The sequence below is a fragment of the Astyanax mexicanus genome, chromosome 14 (assembly GCF_023375975.1).
Source record: "Astyanax mexicanus isolate ESR-SI-001 chromosome 14, AstMex3_surface, whole genome shotgun sequence".
Lineage (NCBI taxonomy): Eukaryota > Metazoa > Chordata > Actinopteri > Characiformes > Acestrorhamphidae > Astyanax > Astyanax mexicanus.
The window spans coordinates 33,671,860-33,693,393 of NC_064421.1; the positions used below are offsets into that span (position 1 = coordinate 33,671,860).

General features: G+C 42.7%; 1 protein-coding gene across 8 annotated transcripts in view; it reads left to right on the forward strand.

The window, feature by feature from the left end:
• ltbp1 (latent transforming growth factor beta binding protein 1) overlaps nt 1–21,534 on the forward strand; it is a 244,512-nt gene that overhangs the window by 97,057 nt on the left and 125,921 nt on the right. For all 8 annotated transcript variants that reach the window (XM_049464179.1, XM_049464180.1, XM_049464184.1 and 5 more), the window contains exons 6-7: nt 14,702–14,905; nt 17,009–17,301. In XM_049464179.1, coding sequence (XP_049320136.1) covers nt 14,702–14,905; nt 17,009–17,301 — 497 coding nt within the window. The remainder of the gene's footprint in view (nt 1–14,701; nt 14,906–17,008; nt 17,302–21,534) is intronic.

The window sequence follows — 21,534 nt, forward strand, 5'->3', positions numbered from 1 at the left end:
GGATGATCAGCTGGTCTTCAGCTTGATTTTTGAGCAGGGATGTAGTACTCTCCTTACAGGTATAATCAAGTTACTATGTCATAATTACTTTGAGCCTGTGGAAATGGAGGAACTACAAAAAATGCTGCAATCCCTGAGCGCTTAATGCCGTATAACTTTAATATAGAGAGAAAAGCTACAGTTTTTAAATGATGGCTCGCTGTTGAAAAATGATTCCGGTTGGATTTGTGGAATCAGCACTTTCCCCACTGGCTGTTAAACTTCGTCTTTGTGCACTCCCAAAGGTGGTTGAGGATTTATAACTGTGAAGATTTATAACCTAGCCTACACGTGCTAGCTAACCACTGCCGGCAGGTGCAGAGTAAGTTCATAACAAAATTACCTGCAATACCGCTAAATTGCCCCCACTTTGTGCGCTACTTATCTATCTGAAGACAGCTCTGCCGATAAGAGCTGTGCAAATGCGTTTCGATTGGTTAATTAAAGGGAAAGTGCTCTCTCGCAGTGGCCCAGAATCGAAAGGTTGAGGAGAAAAGGTGCAGCAGAGAGAGGTTTCGGAGAAAGGGAAGAAGTGGGCCACAGAATCTTCCCCCAGATGAGTTTAGCATTAGCTTCAGGTTGATTTACCGATTGGAGCTTCAGACCTGGCCGCTGTGTGGGTGTCTTGGATTTGTTGAATCTGCTCTCTTTCTCTTTTTCTTTCTCTCTCTCTCTCTCTCTCTCTCTCTCTCTCTCTCTCTCTCGGTTTCTCCGGTCTGGTTCAGTTCGGCCAGCGCCCTCATTAGAACAGCTGCCGGCTGCCAGTTCCTCCGTGAGGTGTATTAGCATTAGCGAATCTGCGCTCAGGGCCCAGATTAGCACTAATTGATTTCTTGCTTTGGAAAGTCTAGACGGCAAGGTGAAGGAAGAGGGAGGTTTAATAATCTTTCCAGTCTCTCTCTTTCTCTCCCCCCCCTCTCTCCCTCTCTCTCTCTTTCTCTCTTTATTGTGAGACAATGGAGATTAAGCAGTGACTCAGATTAGCAATTTCACCTGCAGCTTTACAGAGACTGATGAATATTCATTATTACATCTTACTCACCTCCCGGTTTCATTTATGAGATTTTACTTATCAGGGACTGCGGCAGCAGTGTGTGAGTGTGTGTGTGTGTGTGTGTGTGTGAGAGAGAGATTTTCTTTTAAGGCTTTGACTCATTGTGAGAAGTGAGTAACAGATATTTTAGTGGGCTAAATGCATGAATATAAGTTTATATACAATAAAAAACAATTTCACCATTGTTGAAATACAGTTGAAGAAGTATACACAGCCATATAAGGTAAAAATGATAAAGGTGAGAAACTCAACTTACTTAACTTTGAGTTTTGAGGCCAACTCAAAAACCACCAGTAGTTGTTTCAACTAGAAACCTTTGGTTCAGATATCATATGTATAAAAACTTTTAATACTTTTAAATATTAATTCTCACCAATTTAGAAATTTCTTATTTTTTTCAGTTGGTCTACATTAAGGTCTGTGAAATGTGTATAGTAAGTTTGGCTAACTGTCCGTAGGAGCAACTAAACATTAACAACATGAATCATAAAAAAAACTATATTTTTTGTTAATTTATTATTTTAGGCAACTGGAAATTAAGAATGTGTAACTGTTAAATATCAATGTCTTATTGTCAGTTATATTAGCTTGTGGTAATGCAGATGTAACCAGGTGGACAGAGCCAGCATATAGTCTATTTCAACTCAGCAACACAAACCATAGCAACTTGCTCTTATAGCGTTCAACACTGAGGCCAAGCGGTTATTGTCTCTTATTTAAAACATTTAGAAATTCCAGTAGAAGGCAGCTTGTTGAAAATGATTACACCCTGATGGTGGATGAAAGGTGTGAGGACACCTTTTACAGTATGCAAATAGCTGTTGACAGGAGCCAACGGGACAGGTCTAAAGTTTTCAGATGATATGCTTCTCGAATTTTCTTTAAATTCCGCATAACACCCTGGAATTCTATAGGATCTACCTGGGATGCCATAGCAACTGCCTACCAACACCTTAGCAACCACCTAGCAAAAATGTAGCAATACCTTAGCAACCGCCTAGAATACTTCAGCAGCTACTTACCAACCACCTTATATATCGAAGCAACGGCATAGCAATCACTGATCAACACTGTAGCAAGCACCTGGGATACTGTAGCAACTACTTAACAACATCGTAGCAACCACTTGATAAGCCATAGCAACATCACAGAAACCACTTACCAACTACCTGGGATACCGTAGCAACTACTTACCAACATCGTAACCAACCACTTGATAAGCCATAACAACATCAGAGAAACCACTTATCAACTATCTAGGATACCGTAGCAACTACTTAACAACATCGTAACCAACCACTTGATAAGCCATAGAAACATCAAAGAAACCACTTAACAACTACCTGGGATACCGTAGCAACTACTTAACAACATCGTAACCAACCACTTGATAAGCCATAACAACATCAGAGAAACCACTTATCAACTATCTAGGATACCGTAGCAACTACTAAACAACATCGTAACCAACCACTTGATAAGCCATAGAAACATCAAAGAAACCACTTAACAACTACCTGGGATACCGTAGCAACTACTTAACAACATCGTAGCAACCACTTGATAAGCCATAGCAACATCACAGAAACCACTTACCAATTACCTGGAATACCGTAGCAACTGCCTAATGACATTTTAGCAACCACCTCGGATAGCACAGCAAACACTTAGCAACACCTACATAAAAACTGGATTACATGGTTCTGGCTAAAAAATGTATTAATACATTGTCTGACCAGAGGAGGATAGGTCCCTCTTTGCATATTAGCCTTGATAGTGCATGTGATAATCTGTGTGATAGTACAAGGTTCATGTGACTCTTGGTTCCTCCCAGTGTTTCTTCCTCCTGCAGCTCTAAATGAATTCTTTTCTGCTTTGTAGCTCACTGAATTTTCTCTGATTCTTTGTCCTGCGATAACAGTTCTGTGAAGCTGCTTTGCGCTATACAAAAAAAAGTGCTATATAATAAATGTTGTGACGTAGATGAAATTCAGAACACATTTAATGACCAATTTGTGCAGAAATACAATACTTTTTTCTTGAAACTGTACTTTGTAAAGAGTATAATAATAATAAGAAGAAGATTATGAAGAACAGGAAGTTGGCTTTTCCAAACCAGTTTAAATCAGTATTCTGATATTGATTCTGATACAGGGGCTCAACAGCAGCTCTTCCACTGTGAGGAATAGCATGACTGTTGGTTAGCTTTAATGTTAAGTGGGTAAGATGCAGTGTGTGAATGCATATATTTCTGGATGTGTAGTGTGTGTAGTGTGTGTAGTGTGTGTGTGTGTGTGTGTGTAGACCGCAGGGATGGCGAGTGAGACGGAGCAGAGAGCTGGAGAAGTTGACAGACAGAGGGAGTTTATGAGCGGTTCGGGACAGGCCTTATATGGAGCTGAGTGTGCCGAGGCTGGCTGCCGCTCTACTGCTTGTATTTTCCTTTCTGTCACATTTCATTCCTTTGCAATCATCCCGCTCTATTCGAATGCTTCCAGCAGGGCTTTTTCATCCCTCGCTTTCTTTTTTCATCCCTCACCTGGCAGGCTGGAGTGAGAGTAGTGGCGATGTTTTTCACTGCTTTGGCTGTCTGTGTGTGTGTGCATGTGTGCATGTGTGTCTGTGTGTGTGTGTGTGTGAGAGAGAGCGAGTGCTTGTGACTTTTAGAACCCAACCAAGTATCAGAAATAATTGTCCAAAATAAATCTTGATTTAAGTTGCATATTTTATATTTCAGTATTTTTAGTAAAATATGAAGATATAATGCCTCTGCTTTAAACTGCCTCAAACGGCAGAGGACGTCTTTTTTCCGACGTCTTCCGCACATTCAATATTGACGTCCCCCAGATAAGGGCTAATTCTAGTCCAAATTAGGTCGTTGCAGACGTCTTTTCTACGTAGAAAAGACGTCTTAGGTCGTCTTAGGTCCGACTTCTTCAGATGTCTTCCCTCAGACGTCTTCCCCCAAACCTTCAGATAAGGGCTAATTCTACTCCAAACTGGGTCATTGCAGACCTCTATTCTACGTAGAAAAGACATCTTAGGTCTTTGCAGACGCCTTCAGACATCTTCCCCCAGACGTCTTTCCCCAGACCTTCATATAAGGGCTAATTCTAATACAAATTAGGTCATTGCAGACGTCTTTTTTCTACGTAGAAAAGATGTTCATCGACCTCATTTGGACTAGAATTAGCCCTTATCTGAAGGTCTGGGGGACGTCAATATTAAACGTGTGGAAGACGTCGGAAAAAAGTCTGCACCTTCAGTCTGCAGTCTGCACAGTCTGCACCTTCAGGAGACCAAAACTGGACGTGCAAAAATGACCTAGAAAAGATGTTGTTTCAATGTCTCTTTGTTTAGTGGGAGGTTAAATGTTCAGGTTCAAATCTCCTGCTAAGTCAAACAATGCTACAGGGAGGTTTACTGGAACACAAAACAAAAAAGCTTCACCATCTTCTGGTACTAGTTATTCACGTTCGTTACACACCATGTTTTACAATAAATTGCATTTTAATCCCCCTCATTTTTTCTAAAACACTTCAATCTGCCAACAACCACTGAAAGCAATGGATAGATTGCATTAATTACCCCTACCGAACCACTGTGTTGATTTTAAATGTACTCCTCTGTTGTGTAAAAATATATATATTAAAACAGCACATTTTAACTATGGGCAATGTTTAGCTATCTTTAGCTAGTTAGCTAGTTCGCTAGCTAGCTGCCAAGGAAAAGATTCAACGCCTGCAGGTTCGGGTGGTTTAAGACTTCAGAGCAAAAACTATTAACACTACAAACACATACATGATCATAAAATTAACCAACCTGGGAATTTACCTTACAGCTTGTGGCACAGGAGTCCTGTACTGAGCTGAGCTGCGCTGAGCTGAACTGAGCTGAGCTGCGCTTCTGCAGCACCTAAAAATTGAGTGTGCTTGGCATGTTGCCTCAAAGATCAGAGTGGAGTTTGGGTTATGATGACCTGCTGTGTCAGCAAATCAGAGTGACGCTGTCTGGTTGAAATCAACCTAAAACTTTTCCACACAAATTGCATTTCCAAAAAAAAAAAAAAAAATACATAAATAATACCTAAATTCTTTAATTAATTAAATAGATACAAAAATATAATGTCATTAGTAATATAAACAATGCTTAATAATAAATAATATATATTCATATTGATCAAGGATATTGATAACAACAATATAAATTGTTGATAAATGAATATAAAAATAATAAATATATTCTTTAATAATGTACGTCCCCAGGACGTCCAAAAAAGTTACCTGATCCGACATTCAAACGTTTAGCTGCATATTGACGTCCAGTTACGGTCATAGTTAGACGTCCACATAGCGGACCTAGTTTTCACTGCGTGTAGAAGTGCATAATTGGTATTGGACTGACAGACGCATGATTGACATGATCTGCACGTCTATAAGACGTCTAATGTTTAGTGGGTATAGACCCATATAGACAGTGGCTGTCCTAGACCAGTTCAGGCAGTCTGGGCATAGTGCTTATTTAGATCTGAATTATGATTTTTAGTATTTGAAAACAAGCTCAGCCCTAATTACATATCAGACAAGAGCTGTTGGAGAAACCGAAATTTATACACTTACTAATTACACACATACACACACAGCCCTTTATCCAATATTCTGAAGTGGCTTACAATGCTAAACATTGGGCATAGCGTTGCCCATCCAAAGAAATCCCTATTTTTACACCATTAACAAACTCAACGTATCTCCACACTTCATTGGTAGAATTCTGAGAGCCCTTGTGAGGCATTGAGAGCTTTAAAAAGTGAACAGTCAGTTCAAAACCATGTTTATTCACACAGTACCTTCAGATAGTCGTGAAATTAAGTCACAATAATTTGATTGACATGAACAAAAGGTTAGGGAAACAAATTGCAATATTAATTCTGTGGAAATACATGAATTCCAGCTATTGTTGAAATTTTCTAAATAATTGTCATGCTATTGTCAAGTTCATACTTGTTTTTATGTTTCACTACAACCCAAGTCCATTTCACATCAGATTTCTTCTTTATGTTTGGATAAACACACTCACAGTATGCCGCTAATGCTAATGCTAATGCTCCAGCCTTTAGTGCTGGAGACAATCGTTAAGCTAAGCTTACTGTAAAAAGATGGAAGCGCTTTACTCAAATAAACTGTTTTCAGGAGAGAAATCTGTGTAGATTAACATCTAGCTCTCATTTGACTTAAAAAGAAAGTGTTTTTTTTTTTTTTTTTTTTTTTAGAATCACAATTTTGTTTGCTTATCTTAGCTTTACTTAACTTCTTTACTGCTGCTTACAACCCAGCAGCAACACCTGCTGAATAAGAAGGAAAACATGGCAACACCCCTGTTCCATACTAGTGTCTAGTTTCGCATAATGTGCCTTAAAATGCCGAAAAGTGCCGAAAAATTTGGTATGTTTATTTTTTTTTACATCTAAAAGACTTGTGCATCTCTATAACCAACATGGTTCTTTATGAACTCTTTATGAAGTGGTTCTTCAATAGCATCACTCAGAAAACCCTTTGAAGGACCTTTATTTAAAAGAGTGCAGTGTTTGTGTTGGAGCCCATTACTCAGTGTGTGTGTGTGTTTGATGTGTGTGTGTGTGTGTTTGTGTGTTTGATGTGTCTGGACCACAGAGTGTCTGTGTGTTTGTGGTTGGTGTGCATTTGCATTCACATCTGAAGAAGTGAGTATGACTGTGTTTGTGTAGTATCACATCAGTGTGTGTGTGCGATGTCCATGTGGTGTGTGTGGAATGGCAGAACCAGGCTGGTGCCCGTGGGGAGCTGCAGCCTCTCTGGAATGGAGCAGCTCAGGTTACCTGGTTTGGCAGTAGGAAGTAGGTAGTAATGTGGCTAGGTTTGTGCGTGTGTGTGTGTGTGTGTGTGTGTGAGGAGATTCTGATTTTAAGTGTATTAAAAAAAACACAACAAAAGCAAAAAAAAAAACAGCAGAATATGAATTTATACAAATTTATAAAATTAAAATTTTTAAATCTTAAATTTGTGATTGCCTATAATGTTGCCCCATTTGAATTCAAAAACATCACAGACACACCCATATATGGCAAGCCGAGAGATCCGGCAGAGCCAAATGTGTAAAAAAAAGTGCCAGTGGACACGCACCGTTAGCTTTTTAATTGGCTTGCTTGTTTTACAGCCCAACCCACAAAACTGAAAATCACTTTAGTTTGGACTTAATGGGACCTACTTTACGGTTTACAGATTAGATGCAGCTTAATTTACGGCGTCAGTGTGTCTTTGCTATCGAAACGACGGGTTAAGTACTCCTTTTACTGCGGCACTAAATTCAGAAAAGGCATGTACTTATTCTCTTTATTATTCAATCATGTTTGTATTTTGGATTTTGGTGGATTGCTATTTTAACAGCAATAACAACTACCTAGACGCGACCTGCTTGTTCACACTTGCTTGCTCACGTTGATGTGTTTGCATAGCTGCCAACAGGCATGTGCTATGGGTTTGTGCACTGCTGCATTTCCATGTGCGTAACAAGAGGGGTGTACGTTTGTTGGGGATGCATCTTGGCAATGTGTTGACAATTTGCTGCTAAGATAGCAATGAACGTACGACTGATGACATCTGTCTAGGTTGTATTCAGTCAGTGGCGCACCTGTGTTTTCTGTTGCTATGATATATTGCTATGATAGCAATATGCCAGAACACACCTCACTTCCTGACCGCCACGTCCATTGTCAGAAATATGTATATTCACAAGCAGATGGTAGGTGTGCAAATAGACTGTTGGCAGGGTGTAAGATAGGTCTGAATGGCTGCCATATTAAAAATTCTCATTTAATCTGGTTAAATTACCAAAAAAAATCCCAAATAAATGAGTTTATATACTTAAGAAAGATCAGTCCTGCTGTTTTACCCAAGTAAAATCAGGATGTGGTTATATATATTAGCAGCAACCTGAATGATTCCAAGCTACCCAGACACCTAGCCATATGCTAACAGTGTTTTTGCATGAGTGATGCAATTGGATCCAGTTATATTAGCATTGGCCACCAGCACATCCATAATTTATAGATTTATTATATACAGATTAAAGGATATGGAGATAAAAATACATAAACACATCCTCATTACTTTCCTCTTTTCTCTATTCCCCCTCTGTGTTCATTTCTTCATATTTTCATCTTCTTCAATAATCAACCCATATAAAAACCATGCCCACAGATTTAAAGCCCGTCTTCCCTCTGATCTTCACCACACGCTCAATTATGGTCTGTTCCTGTATCTGTTCCTTCGCCACAATTAAACTGCCTGCCTGACCACAGGGCCCGTGTGTGGTGAGAGAGGAAGTGACATCACACTGCTGGGTGTGTGAGTGGTTGTTTGGGAATTAGCATTAGGTTGGATGAGCTCATAGCGTGACTCTTGCCTCTTGTCTTGTGGCTTTGGTTTAGCAATCGTTGTGAGATGGATTGGGAATTTGTGTTTCTCTAAGAGAGAAAATTAGTACGTTTTAATGGACCAGTACCAGTCAAAAGTTTGGAGACATTTCTTCTGATTTAATGTGTTTTCTTTCTTTCTTTTTATCAAGACCTTACATTGTATTTAATATTGAAGACTATTTTAAAGCTCTACAGGAACACATGGAGAATTATTTAGTAAACAAAAAGTATATGTTTTAATTTTAGATTCTTTCAATTCTTTAGATCTTTGAGGACAGATCTGCACACACTTGGTATTTTAATCTCAGTGTCTTAATTAGTTTGAGTCACCTGATATAGTTTTCTAAGCGTGTTGAAGGAGTTTCTGAAGGTGCTGAACGACAGTGGCTGCTTTTCCTTCACGTCATACTTTAGTTGTGACACTTGCATGGTGGTCTTGTATGAATTGTTGGTTTATGTTGTGCACTGCTGCTAGATTTTTTTAAACACCTCAGTGTCACTCAGTGGGGATGCATCTGTGTTGACAACTTGCTGCTTAGATAGCAATGAACGTATGACAGTTGACATCTGTCTAGGTTGTATTCAGTCAGTGGCGCACCTGTGTTTTCTGTTGCTATGACATATTGCTATGATAGCAATATGCCAAAACACACCTCACTTCCTGACCGCAACGTCCATTGTCGGAAATATATATTCACAAGCAGGTGGAAGGTGTGAAAAAATAGACTGTTGGCAGGGTGTAAGATAGCAATGAGCACCACGGCTAGATTGCTAGACTGAGATAAGTCCACTATTAACATTTCTTATGGATAGTGTCCTGTAGGCAGCATCCTGTGTCCTGTAAACACTGATGAAGAACTAGAGAATGAGCAACACAATCTATGCAGCCACAGATTCAGAGCTTCTGTCTTTACCTTTTTTTATCTACGAGGTGGAGCAGCTACTGTAGGAAGGAGTGTCTAATAGAGTGAGAAGGATGAGTAAGCACAGTGTTTAAAAACTCCAGCAGCACTGCTGTAACTGAGCTATGGTCTATAGTGCGAGGTCCTGACCCCTGAAGAACAGGGTGAAAGGATGATAATGGTGAAGTACGCAGAGAAACAGCAAGTGCAGTCTAGTCTGTACTCGCAGAACTACAAAGTGTTTTTGTCTCCTCAATAGAGCTGAAAATATGGGTAATGTTTGTGAAAATGCTATGGCATGTCGATATTTTAACAGTACTGCGTTTTGTGTGTCTTACCAGAGGACGTTGTGAAGGTAAACAGCAGCTCATTTAAGAGAACAGCAATGCTATTTTATTCTTTATTTTGTTTACTGTTGAGTTAAAAGTCGGGTTTGCTCAATGCTCCTGCATGGATAGGATAAGATAGGATTGGGCGGCTGACTGTTGACTGTTGTCAGGGTTTTAATTAGTCTGTGGCGCACCTGTATTTCCCACCGCCAAGATAGAAACATGCCAGATATTTACCTGAACACACCTCAGTGCAGATTTATTTCTAAATTTCTACATTATTTTAACCGTGGGGGTGCCAGGCGTGAAAATAGACCGTTTATACCTTCCACTCGTCCTGATGCATTGGTGTGTGGTGTGAAGATTACCGGATGCATTAAAATGCTGCAGATGCAGGATGACTGTATACATGCATTGTTGGACTGCAGCAGTGTAGAACAGTAATACAACAGACGATAATCTTTAATTAAATGCTTAGGTGGAAACACTGTTACACACTGTGTAAACACTTTGTATCACTATAGGAGAGAGGGAGAGAGAGAGAGAGAGAGAAGGATGCTACACGCAGAGAAGCTCTACTGTCACCATAATAACATGTTGGAGAGGAAACATCAGCCAGAGCTGTCATTACACATCACCACAGAAGTTCCTAGATAGAGCTTCATTCAAGCATTTAAACACTACACACACACACACACTCATGAGCAGTGATAGCATAGTTACTTGTAAAAGTAATCTAATTACTGATTATTAATTACCCCTTAGGTACTTAATGGATTACTTGACACCAGTAGCGATTGCTCTAAGACTGCAAGGGAAGCTCAGCTTCCCCTAAAATGTAAAAAAATAAGTGATTAAATATATACTATTGTGTGTACATGTGACTGATTAGATATGTGATACACCGCGCTGAACTTAGTTCAGAATCAGCTTCTTATTACTGGTAACGCCGCGGCTTTCCTCTCACTCATTCCCACAGCTTCACAGCGCTGCTTTAAACAGTGCACAGACTTCAATAGCGGAGCAAAGCGCGTGGCGAAACGAGACGAGTCATTGTATAAAAGCTGGATAAAAGCATCGGACGCTCAGCGTCTCTGGGGGTCTATGGGGCAGTGGGCTGGCCTCGCTCAGCTTCTGCATGATGATTGGATGATCTTTGCTGAGGCGGAGTTCCTTTTTGATTGACAGCAAAATGAGCGAATCAGCGATCTTTTAGTGTAAAAATCCGTGTTTTTCAGCTGTCTGAAAAAACAGGTATTTTCAGCTGTCCTGGTATGATAAAGTGAGCTGGCTGACTGGAAGTGCTGTAACAAATAAAATGTACTGTTGGCCATGCCTCTTGATGAAACTATCTCAGGACATAAATGAACAGGGGCAAGTATTAAGTATTGTGTTATCATTAAAAATAATTTAAATAATTTAAATTAATAAAGGGATTATTCAAGGAAATTAAAACTGTCCAAAAAGGAACTAAATTTACCTGCATTTTTTCCAACTTTGAAGATTTTGCGTAATGTTTTTTTTTTTTACTGATCATTTTATGTTTATTCATGTCATAGAGTCTTTTTTACGTAATTGGTCAATGTAAAGAATGGGTACCTTTTTGTTGTGTAGTGAAAACTTGAAAATAATGCCTTTTGTTTACAAAAAAAAATTACGTATAAATAAAACTACATATGTTAAGATGTAGGCCGAAATTGAGCTTCCCCTCCTTGAAAGACCAGCATCCGCCACTGCTTGACACACACCCCACATACCCACTGCCTCAACATAAAAATAACTACCAGTTTTGCCAAAACTCACTTTACTGGAAGCTCGGCTCCACCTTTGTGTGCCGCTGGGATCAAATTTGACGTTGTTTTTGAAGCTGTGTGTGAAGTGTGTGTGGTGGAGAGAGGGGTGCTCCCTTTGAGTCGAGTGTGTGTGTTCGTCCAGAGTGCTAGTTTTAACCTGTTATCTTGTTAGCTGGCGAGAATGTTGTTATTTTGGCGTGGTTGCAGCCGACAGTAACCGCTGTTAAAAAGTTCCAGCAATAAATACTTACGTATCTTTTTACTAAGAAAAACGACAGAATAGTAACGCAACACAGTGACTTGGAAAAGAAACTTTAATCAGATTACTGGATTGGTAATAGTAACGTGTTAGATTAATCGTTACGGAAAAAAATGTCTGCATAAAGTAACGCATTACTAAGTAACTCGTCACCTATAGAGGTAGATGGCTTTAGTCCCCTCCAAACGCATTGGAACAGTGGGGCCAGTCTTTTAATTTCTGCTGACATTGAAATAAAAGTCACAGATACACACTCACACTTACACACACACACACACACACACTTGTGACACTCCTTAGCCTTTAGCTCTGTTGTCCTTGTTTGACTGGAGTGTTTAGGAGCAGGAGGAGCTGCAGGAGGCTGATTAGTGGTTGTCTGTTGGCTGATTGGGTAATTGTGTGCGGTTAGCTGAGTGGACTGCAGGGTGTGTGGTGGCGGGTCAGGCCTCGGAGCAGGAGGCAGACACGCTAACACTGCACAGAGAAAGCTATTTGGAAATCAGAATGTGTTCTCCTGGTGGGAAATGCCCATACACACACACACACACACACACACACACACAGTCATGCTCTCTCGCTCTCTGTTTCTCACTGTCAGCAGTGTGAGAGTGGATTTTGTTGAGCTATGGTTCAGAATCTCTCCTGCAAACAATGAGAGCTTTGTTCTGATGGGTAACAGGCTCTCTGGACATCTCTCCCTCTCTCTCCCTCTCTCTCCCTCTCTCTCCCTCTCTCTCTCTCTCTCTCTCTCTCTCTGTCTCTGGTATGCTGTTGTGTGAGTGTTTGTTGTTTGCTGAGAAATGCCAGAATGATCAGCAGGAGGAATCCTGTGAGTGGAGACAGAGTGCAGAAAAGCCAGGCCTGATGTTCTGCAAGCCCACCAGTTGTTTTGTCTTCTCAGCGCAGATGGCAGACTCCAAATTTGGAATTTAGCTAATGTCGTGTGTGTGCGTGTGTGTGTGTATGTGTGTGTTTTCTTACATATCCAAAAAAAAAAAAAACTGGTTAAGAATAGTTTTAAGTGGAAGATTGGAAAATAGTAGGTACAGATAGGCCTGTCATGGTAACTATATTTATTATATTTTTCAGGCCTTTAACCAAAGTTTATGGTTGCAGTTTACAAAAACTGTGCACATAGTTGCCTTGTCTTGTCTGTATTTCCTTCAGAAAAAAAGAAGTGTGCACAGCGCTAGTTTTGTGCAATAACATTCTGTAAGGGAACTTTTTGAATAGCATTTGATTCAACAGTCCTGTAAGTACACTTACTCAGTTGTGTAAGTGTAAGATTGTGAAAAGTGTTATAGTGCACTGTTATACTGATTTTAAGAAAAAGCATCTGAGTAAACTGATGTTAAAAACACTGGTACTTTAATTTAACCCAAAATCGGGTGCTCGATTCGTCAACCAATTCACTCAATGGGTCGACCCAACACTCAACACTCAACCCTCGTGTAAGTTTCTCAAAGCATCCAAACACCACAGAGATCAAGTGATAATTCACAAAATATCAGCAGATTTTAAAGTTTAAAGCTGATGTCTGTACATTTGGGAAGTTGGGAAGATTTTAGGGTCCTCTCTGGTGAGAATGAGTAATTGCACTGAGCATGCGGAAGAATCGTTTTAAACTGGGCGGGTGTGATGCGGTCCCCTTTCATAGAGGATGAATCTGATTTTAGGTTATGTTCAGTCAGAGAGAGAGAGAGAGAGAGAGAGAAAGAGAAAGAGAAAGAGCGCACTCAGTCAGACTCAACATCACTTTTAAGCTCTTTCAGGTCACAGAGCTCTCTCCACCATTTAAACACCAATCCGAGATTAATCCTGGTTTCAGCGCGGACTCTATCGGATTACATTTTGCTTCAGAGCTTAATTCACTTCTTCGTTTCTTTGATTTTACTGTGAGTGAGTGAGCTACTGAGCTCTGAGTTCCCCCTTCTGGAGTCTCCATTGCTCCACCAGCCGCTCACGCTGAGTAAAACTGAGCCTGATCCTGTTTCAGAGGCTGTACATGTGACGTAAGTACGTAAAGACAGGTGACGTGGCCTGAAGAAGAACTCCGGCAAAAAGTTACCCGACACCCCAGTTTTTAGAATGAATATATTTTTAGCAGGGATGGTCGTTCCAGCACACTGGTACCATTGAACACTATATTTTATCCCATCTTCTGCTTCTGCTTTCAGCTTAGAAATAAAATAATACAGACTGTCACTTTAAATGTCTCGCAGCTTTTCAATGCCTTATCTTCTGACTTTTATTCTTTACTTTTCAGTGAGCGAGGGAATCTAAACACCGAACTGATTCTATTTTTTCTTTTCTTTGCTTGAACTAATATTGCAAACAGGAGCATGGGTGGGGGGTGAGGGTGGAGGTGATGACATCACTGACATTTTTTTTCTAGTGTTTTAGAGATTTTAGAAAGTTATCTAATTAAGGAAATTCCAACTTATGTAAATTATGTTCTTACTTAAAATAAAATAAAATAAACATAATCACATTGTTTATCTTTTCATGAACAATATTTGAATTAAAACAACAAATACATTGTAGTTCCATGTCCCTTGAAAATGAGATGTCACATCTCAAGGCGCTATCCTTTCAATAAATTCAAATATGTTTAGTCTTCTATTGTTATTACATTAATTTCTAATGTTTTAGGTTTTTCTGTATCGGTTTTGAGATATTTAGGCAGGTATCGTATCAAAGTCAGAATTTTGCTACCAAACGATACCAAAGTAATTTAGAGTAGAGTAGTAGAGTGGATTTTTTGGAATTGTTAATAATTATGTAATGTAACTAATATGAAAATAATGAAAGATCTGTGGAATTGTGCTCTGAGTTGAAGTAATGTTTGCTCTGTGATGTTCTGTTGTTACAGTGGTCTGTCACCTGCCCTGTATGAATGGAGGGAAGTGTAGTACGAGGGATAAGTGCCAGTGCCCGCCCAACTTTACTGGAAAGTTCTGTCAGATGCCAGCCCAGAACGGTCACCGGGGGCAACAGATGGTGGTGAATGGCCAGGGTGCTCAGGTCCACTCCACCCACACACTCCCGATGACCTACAGCTCCGGCCAGAACCAGGGTAAGAGAATCCACATCATGTTTAATCAATGTAAAACCAAACCCGGTGTTACACCGAATTCTGTGACTGTTGAGTTGCGTGAGCACCGAGTTCTATAGAATATAGAAAGATATAGAAACATTGCCATGACTTCAGTTCTGTCAGCGACATCTAGGGCTGCATCAACTAATGAATTAAATCATTAAAATGATTATTATTATTATAATAGTTGTCAAGTAATTCAATAATCAATTGGTTGGTTCTTTAGTGCATCATGAGCAGTGATGAAATAAACGGCGTTACTAACAGTGTTACTTTTTTCAGTAAGGAGTAATCTAACTAATTACTCTGACTGTAACACCGCTACCATTTCCGACACCCCGTTACTGCACGGTACTTTAGCCTTTCAATTAACTTTTTTTTTAACTTTGCGCATACAGACAAAGGCACAAGTGTGTGTGTGTGCGTTGTGTGTGAGAGTCACAAGGTGAGGGGAGGATGAGATATCCTCCTAAGCAATGATTGTTTTCTTTGCTTTCCTCCACTCTATTCATCTGGCTTATGAAACACGCTCTGAGAAAGTAATGCAATAGTTACTTTTACTGGTAATTAGTTACTTTTGTAGTAGAGTGACTCAGTTAGTAACTCAGTTACTTTTTTGGAGAAGTAACTAGTAACTATAACTAATTACTTTTGTGCAATAGAAATAGTCAGACCAGAATGTTATTCAGTTTTTTTTTATATTAATATATATTTTTTCCATTCTATTATTATATATTTTTTATTTTATTTTTCTCCCTATGATGACAATTAGTAAGGGTTGAGTGGAATAGGGGAATTGGTGGACTGGGGGGGGGGGGAGCTGTGGCAGGGGTGAAGAGAAGGAGGAATCAGGGGTAACTGTTATATAGGGGTGTGCCATATCGTATCGTACGGGATAATATCGCCAACATTTTTGAATATGGTGAACGATATTATACCCGGAAATATCGTGCCATATCACCCACGCCAATTATCACACCAAGGTATTACTTTTTTTTACTGTTTTTAGCAAAAGAAAAATTCATACTATTCTCATTTCCCATTATATATCTACTAGAGACCAGTATCATTTATTATACTTTAATCCTGGATATATTTATTTATTTATTTATTTAGCCTTTATTTAACCAGATCGGTCCCATTGAGACACAATGATCTCTTTTTCAAGGGAAGCCTGGCCAAGACAGCAGCCTAAACATCAGTTTCAACATTTAAAACAGACAGTTCACAGTTAAGCCATAAAACAAAGAATCAAACAATAAGGAATCAAACAGTAATGTACAATATACAGTCTGGATGGGTCAACATGGTTGAATAACAGGACCTTCACACAAAACATGAACAGAAACAATAAGAGGCTGATTCCAGGTTTCTTACAAAATTTCTAAATGTTCTAAGGGAAATAAGTTCCTTCAGTTTCAGAGTACTCTGCAATGAATTCCAGGCAGCAGGTGCAGAATGCATAAAGGAGCGTTTGCCGAATTCAGTGCGAACTTTGGGAACATTGAGGAGATAGCAATCATTTGAGCGTAAAGAATAAGTACTCTGGACTCTCAAAATGTAACCACTTAAATATTGAGGGAGTTGCCCCAGGATGGTTTTATAAATAAATATATGGAGATATCTGGAGTGCATTTTCAGTATCATGACATTCTGGATCATAGACTTCTGTTACAACTCAAATAAAACTTTTGTATTTTTTAATATCTCAGTTAGGGGTGTGCTATATTGTATCGTATTCAATGATAACATTTAATTTTCATTTTGTTGCAGTAGTGTATTATTTAAATATTTTTTTTAAATTCAGTGTTTTGTCTTATCGCCAAGAGTATCGTTATCGCAAAAATACCATGAAATATCGTGATATTATTTAAGGGCCATATCGCCCAGCCCTACTGTTATATGCTATTGTTATATTTGCACATGCCTGTACATTCTGTTAGGGATGTTGTTTTGTATGTGTTGTACTGCACTATTCTTAAAATAAAAAGTATTAATCATAAAAAAAGATAGTTCTGAGAAACAAAAGGCACATTTTTCTGATTTCTGATATAATCTGATTTTCTCGCTCTCCTTGCGCAGGTGTGGTAAACATCCATGTGAAGCATCCTCCCGAAGCATCAGTGCAGATCCACCAGGTTTCCCAGGTGGACAGCAGCAGCAATGGGCATTCGAAGATGTCACAGTCCGGACACTCCTACAGCTACCACATGTCCGAAAGCAGTAGCTCCAGCAGCAGCAGCAGCAGCAGCCAGAAGATCCAGCACCACAGCCACAGTGTCATCTACCCCAACCAGCAAGCCTTCCTGCAGTACCAGCCTGTTACCTCCAAGAGCCAGCTCGGACGCTGCTTCCAGGAGACCACCGGAACACAGGTGTGTTTGGTATTGTGTGTTTGGTGAATTAAATGGAGAACCTGTTTGACCTTTGTCTTTCTGTAATGTATGGGTTCTGTCCAGTGATGGGAGTAACGGTGTAGAAATACGGCCGTTACTAACGCTGTTACTTTTTTCAGTAACATGTAATCTAACTAATTACTCTGACTGTAACTATAACGCCGTTACCATTTCTGACACCCCCTTACTGCACGTTACTTTAGCAGCTGAGTGAACTTTTTTTTTTTACTTCGCACATACAGACAAAGACTCAAGTGTGCGTGTGAGTCACAAGGGATGTGCTCTAATCAATTCAGTGATTGCGTGGTAGTGTTGTGCTGGGGTCTGAGGCCTTCATTTGGTTTCTGCTGCGCATCTCTGTAGCTTTATCTCTTCCTATCATCAGCATTTCACTGTTCCACGGCTTTACTCCAGGTAGGAATATTACAGCATATAGGAATATAGAAATATAGGAATATGTATCATTTTTAGATATTTGTAGAATTTGTAGAGGTTAATGAGAAAATTGTTGTATTATTTTTAGACGTGGACAGGCCAAGTTCCATTTTAAGGACGTTAATCTTTCTTTAGCTGCTCCGGTTTTTGCTGTTTTCTCTTTTCCTCCTTTGTGAAGCTGTTTGATCCAGCTGTTAAACTCTTATATTAATATCATTTAATAATACGGTCATTAGTTTGTTGTTTTTGTCCATTCTTTTGTTTTGTTTATATATATAATTTTTTTCTTTGAGTGTGGTTTGGTTTGTTTAATTTTATCCCCAGAAGCGTATTTGGTTTTTCCGTTTTTTTTTTCAGTATTACTAGACTTAGTAATTTTCTTTGGTCGTGTTGGGTTTTTCGTTTCCTTTTTTTGAATTTTTTTGTCAAGATTTTGAGTTTATTGTGGCGATCGCCACGTAGTGTTAGGTATGTCAGCCTATAGTGCGCCTGTAGGGGTGGGGTTATGCAAATTCAGGGCCAGCAGGGCATTGTGGGGGTATGTTTTTGGGGGTTGAGGGGAATCTACCTTCTCTGTGTATGTTAGCCAGTTTAGCCACTTTGGGAGTTTTTGGCTGTGTTTTTCAAGTTGGGTTTTACTCTCCAAGCACTTGTCAGAGCTGTAAGTGAGGTACCCTGTTAATAAAGAGCACTTTTCGCTGACATAATGTTGCCGGCTTCTTCATCATCTTCGCGCCCGTTACAATGGTGTCAGAAGTGGGATGTGAGGGCGGAGATCAGCAAGCTAGAGCAGCAGATCCAGAGGCTGAGCAGTGAGGAGGCTCAGCCGAGGAGCAGCTCGCAGGAGGAGGGTACCGAGCGTTCTGCGTACCCTACCCTACCTGACGGGGCTAGCCAGCCACGAGCTCGGCTGGTTAGCGAGGGCAGGCGGCCCGCAGCAGAGCGAGACGGCCGCGGGAGCACCGTCAGCCGGCGACCCGCCGCGGAGCGAGACGGCCGCGGGAGCGCCGACAGCCGGCGGCCCGCCGCGGAGCGAGACGGCCACGGGAGCGCCGACAGCCGGCGGCCCGCCGCGGGACGAGACGGCCGCGGGAGCGCCGACAGCCGGCGGCCCGCCGCAGAGCGGAGCGGGCACCAACATCCTGCCTGCCCCGCGGTCGAGTTGACAGCGCCAGTAGCAAGTATCAGCCTTCCGCGCTACAGTGGTGAGGGACCCTGGGAGCCGTATGAAGCACAGCTGGGTGTTGTCGCAAGGTACTATGGATGGACGCCGGCGATGATAGCAACGCGGCTGTGCCTTGCCCTTGAAGGCAGAGCACTTCAAGCGCTGGTAGACTTGCCGGCGGAAGAACACGGAGACTTAGACGCATTAAAGTCCATCTTGCGACAGCGCTTTGGCAGGGTCCCCGACGTGCAGTTGGTGCGCCAGCAGCTACGGGACCGAAGGCGGGGCAAGAGCGAGCGGCTAAGCGTGCTCGTTGTGGAGCTGAAGACGCTGGTGAGGCAGGCGTATCCAGGGTTTCCAGCCGGGGTGAGGGACGAGCTCGCGCTTGACGCGTTTTTAAACGCGCTGGCGCCAGGGAGCCTACAACGTCATGTGAGGCTCTCTGGAGCTACGTCCCTCAGTGCAGCCGTGGAAGAGGCTGAGAAAGCGGAGCTCATCTTGAAAGACCAAAGATCAGCCACTTGCCTCCAAGTCGAAGCAGAAGAGGAGTCAGAAGCACGGGTGTGCCAGACACGGCCGGCGGAAACAACACCAGGCGCCGGACGGAGCCCTGTACGATGCTGGCGGTGCAGAAGATGGGGGCACAAGGCTAACCAGTGCCGTGCACCAGCGCCGGCGGAAAACGAGTTCGGGACTTCCCAGTGAGGGGTGGGAGGATCCCGGCAGCAAGCACCCTCATACACGAACCAGTTGTGGGCCGGCTGGGCACGGCGAACGGACTGTGGCTACGGTGCAGCATCGAGGGAGCACTGGAGGAGTGGGACGCCCCCGACATCGTGCTGAGGTCAGTCACGGGAGACAAAGTGCGGCTGGAAGGGAGAAGGAGTGTGCGGGTGGCCCTAGCCACACGATCCATCCGACACAAGTTTTATCTTGCGCCCATCCGCGATGCCTGTATACTGGGGCTGGACTTTCTGCACGCGCTGGGGGCGGTCCTAGATATCCCAGCTGCAACGCTCATACTGGGGAAAACCCGTATTCCCCTGTCAAGACAGCGAGCGACGACACAAGAGCAAGCGGCAGCCAGTACTAGTGGGCCAGAAGAGGGCACAGCTGCGCCTGAACCGGCGGCCGCTGGTAGCACACGCGAGGCGGTGAAGGAGCTGTGGCAGCGGAGCAGCGAGGGCCTCACTGCGGAACAAGGTCAGAGACTGTGGGCGTTACTCGAGGGGAACCTGGATGCGTTTGCAGCCCGGGAAGAGGACTGCACTCGCACTAACCTCGTCCAGCACCAGATTGACACCGGCGCCACTCCACCTATCCGGCTCCGAGCACACCGACTCCCCGTCATTAAACAACAAGCGGCGGAGCGGAAACTAAAAGAGATGGTAGCGAGCGGAGTCATCGAGCCGTCCAGCAGCCCATGGGCAGCACCCGTGGTGCTGGTGAAAAAGAAAGACAACAGCTGGCGATTCTGCGTTGACTACCGGCGTTTGAATGCAGTCACCAAGGCAGACTCGTACCCGCTGCCACGTATCGATGACGCTCTGGATAAAGTGGCCGGGTCGTCATGGTTTAGTTCCCTGGACCTACGGAGCGGATATTGGCAGGTGGAGCTGGCGCCGGAGGCAAAAGAAAAGACGGCGTTCACTCTGGGGTCTGGCCTTTGGCAGTTCCGGGTTATGCCGTTCGGGTTGCGGAACGCTCCAGCCACATTCGAACGGTTAATGGAGAGGGTGCTGGCGGGTATCCCCCGCGAACGTTGCATCCTATACTTGGATGATCTCCTCGCGCACGCACCAACCTTTGACGAGGCCCTCGTCTGCTTGGAGAAGGTGATCGCGGCTATCAAGGGGGCAAACCTCCGGTTGCACCCGAAGAAGTGTCTCCTCCTCCAAAAGAAGGTGCAGTTCCTGGGGCATGTGGTCAGCGCGGACGGGGTGGCCACCGACCCGGGAAAAGTGCAGTCGGTGCAACATTGGCCGACACCGAAAGACGTGAGTGAGCTTCGGAGCTTCCTGGGACTCGCCTCCTATTATAGGAGGTTCGTGCAGGGGTTCGCTGACATCGCAACCCCCCTGCACCGGCTGACAGAAAAGGGAGCGGCATTCGAGTGGACAGACGGGGCGGACAAGGCATTTCGGCGGCTGCGCCGAGCATTATGTGCGGCCCCTATCTTAGCACTTCCACAAGCGGAGGGACAGTTTGTGGTGGATACAGACGCTAGCAACTTTGGGCTCGGGGCAGTGCTGTCTCAGATCCAGGAGGGGCAAGAAAAGGTCATCGCGTACTTTAGTCGCGCCCTCAGCAAACCCGAGCGCAACTATTGTGTAACGCGGCGCGAACTGCTAGCAGTGGTGTCGGGACTTAAACACTTTCGACACTATCTGTACGGCCACCCCTTTGTCCTGAGGACTGATCATGCTTCGCTGACCTGGCTCATGCAATTCCGGGAACCAGAGGGTCAAGTAGCGCGGTGGATTGCTGCGTTGCAGGAGTTCCAGTTCTCCATTCAGCACAGAGCCGGTCGACTCCACAACAACGCGGATGCCTTGTCCCGCCGCCCCTGTCTGGAAGCTGAATGCCGCTACTGTGCACGGCTAGAACAGCGG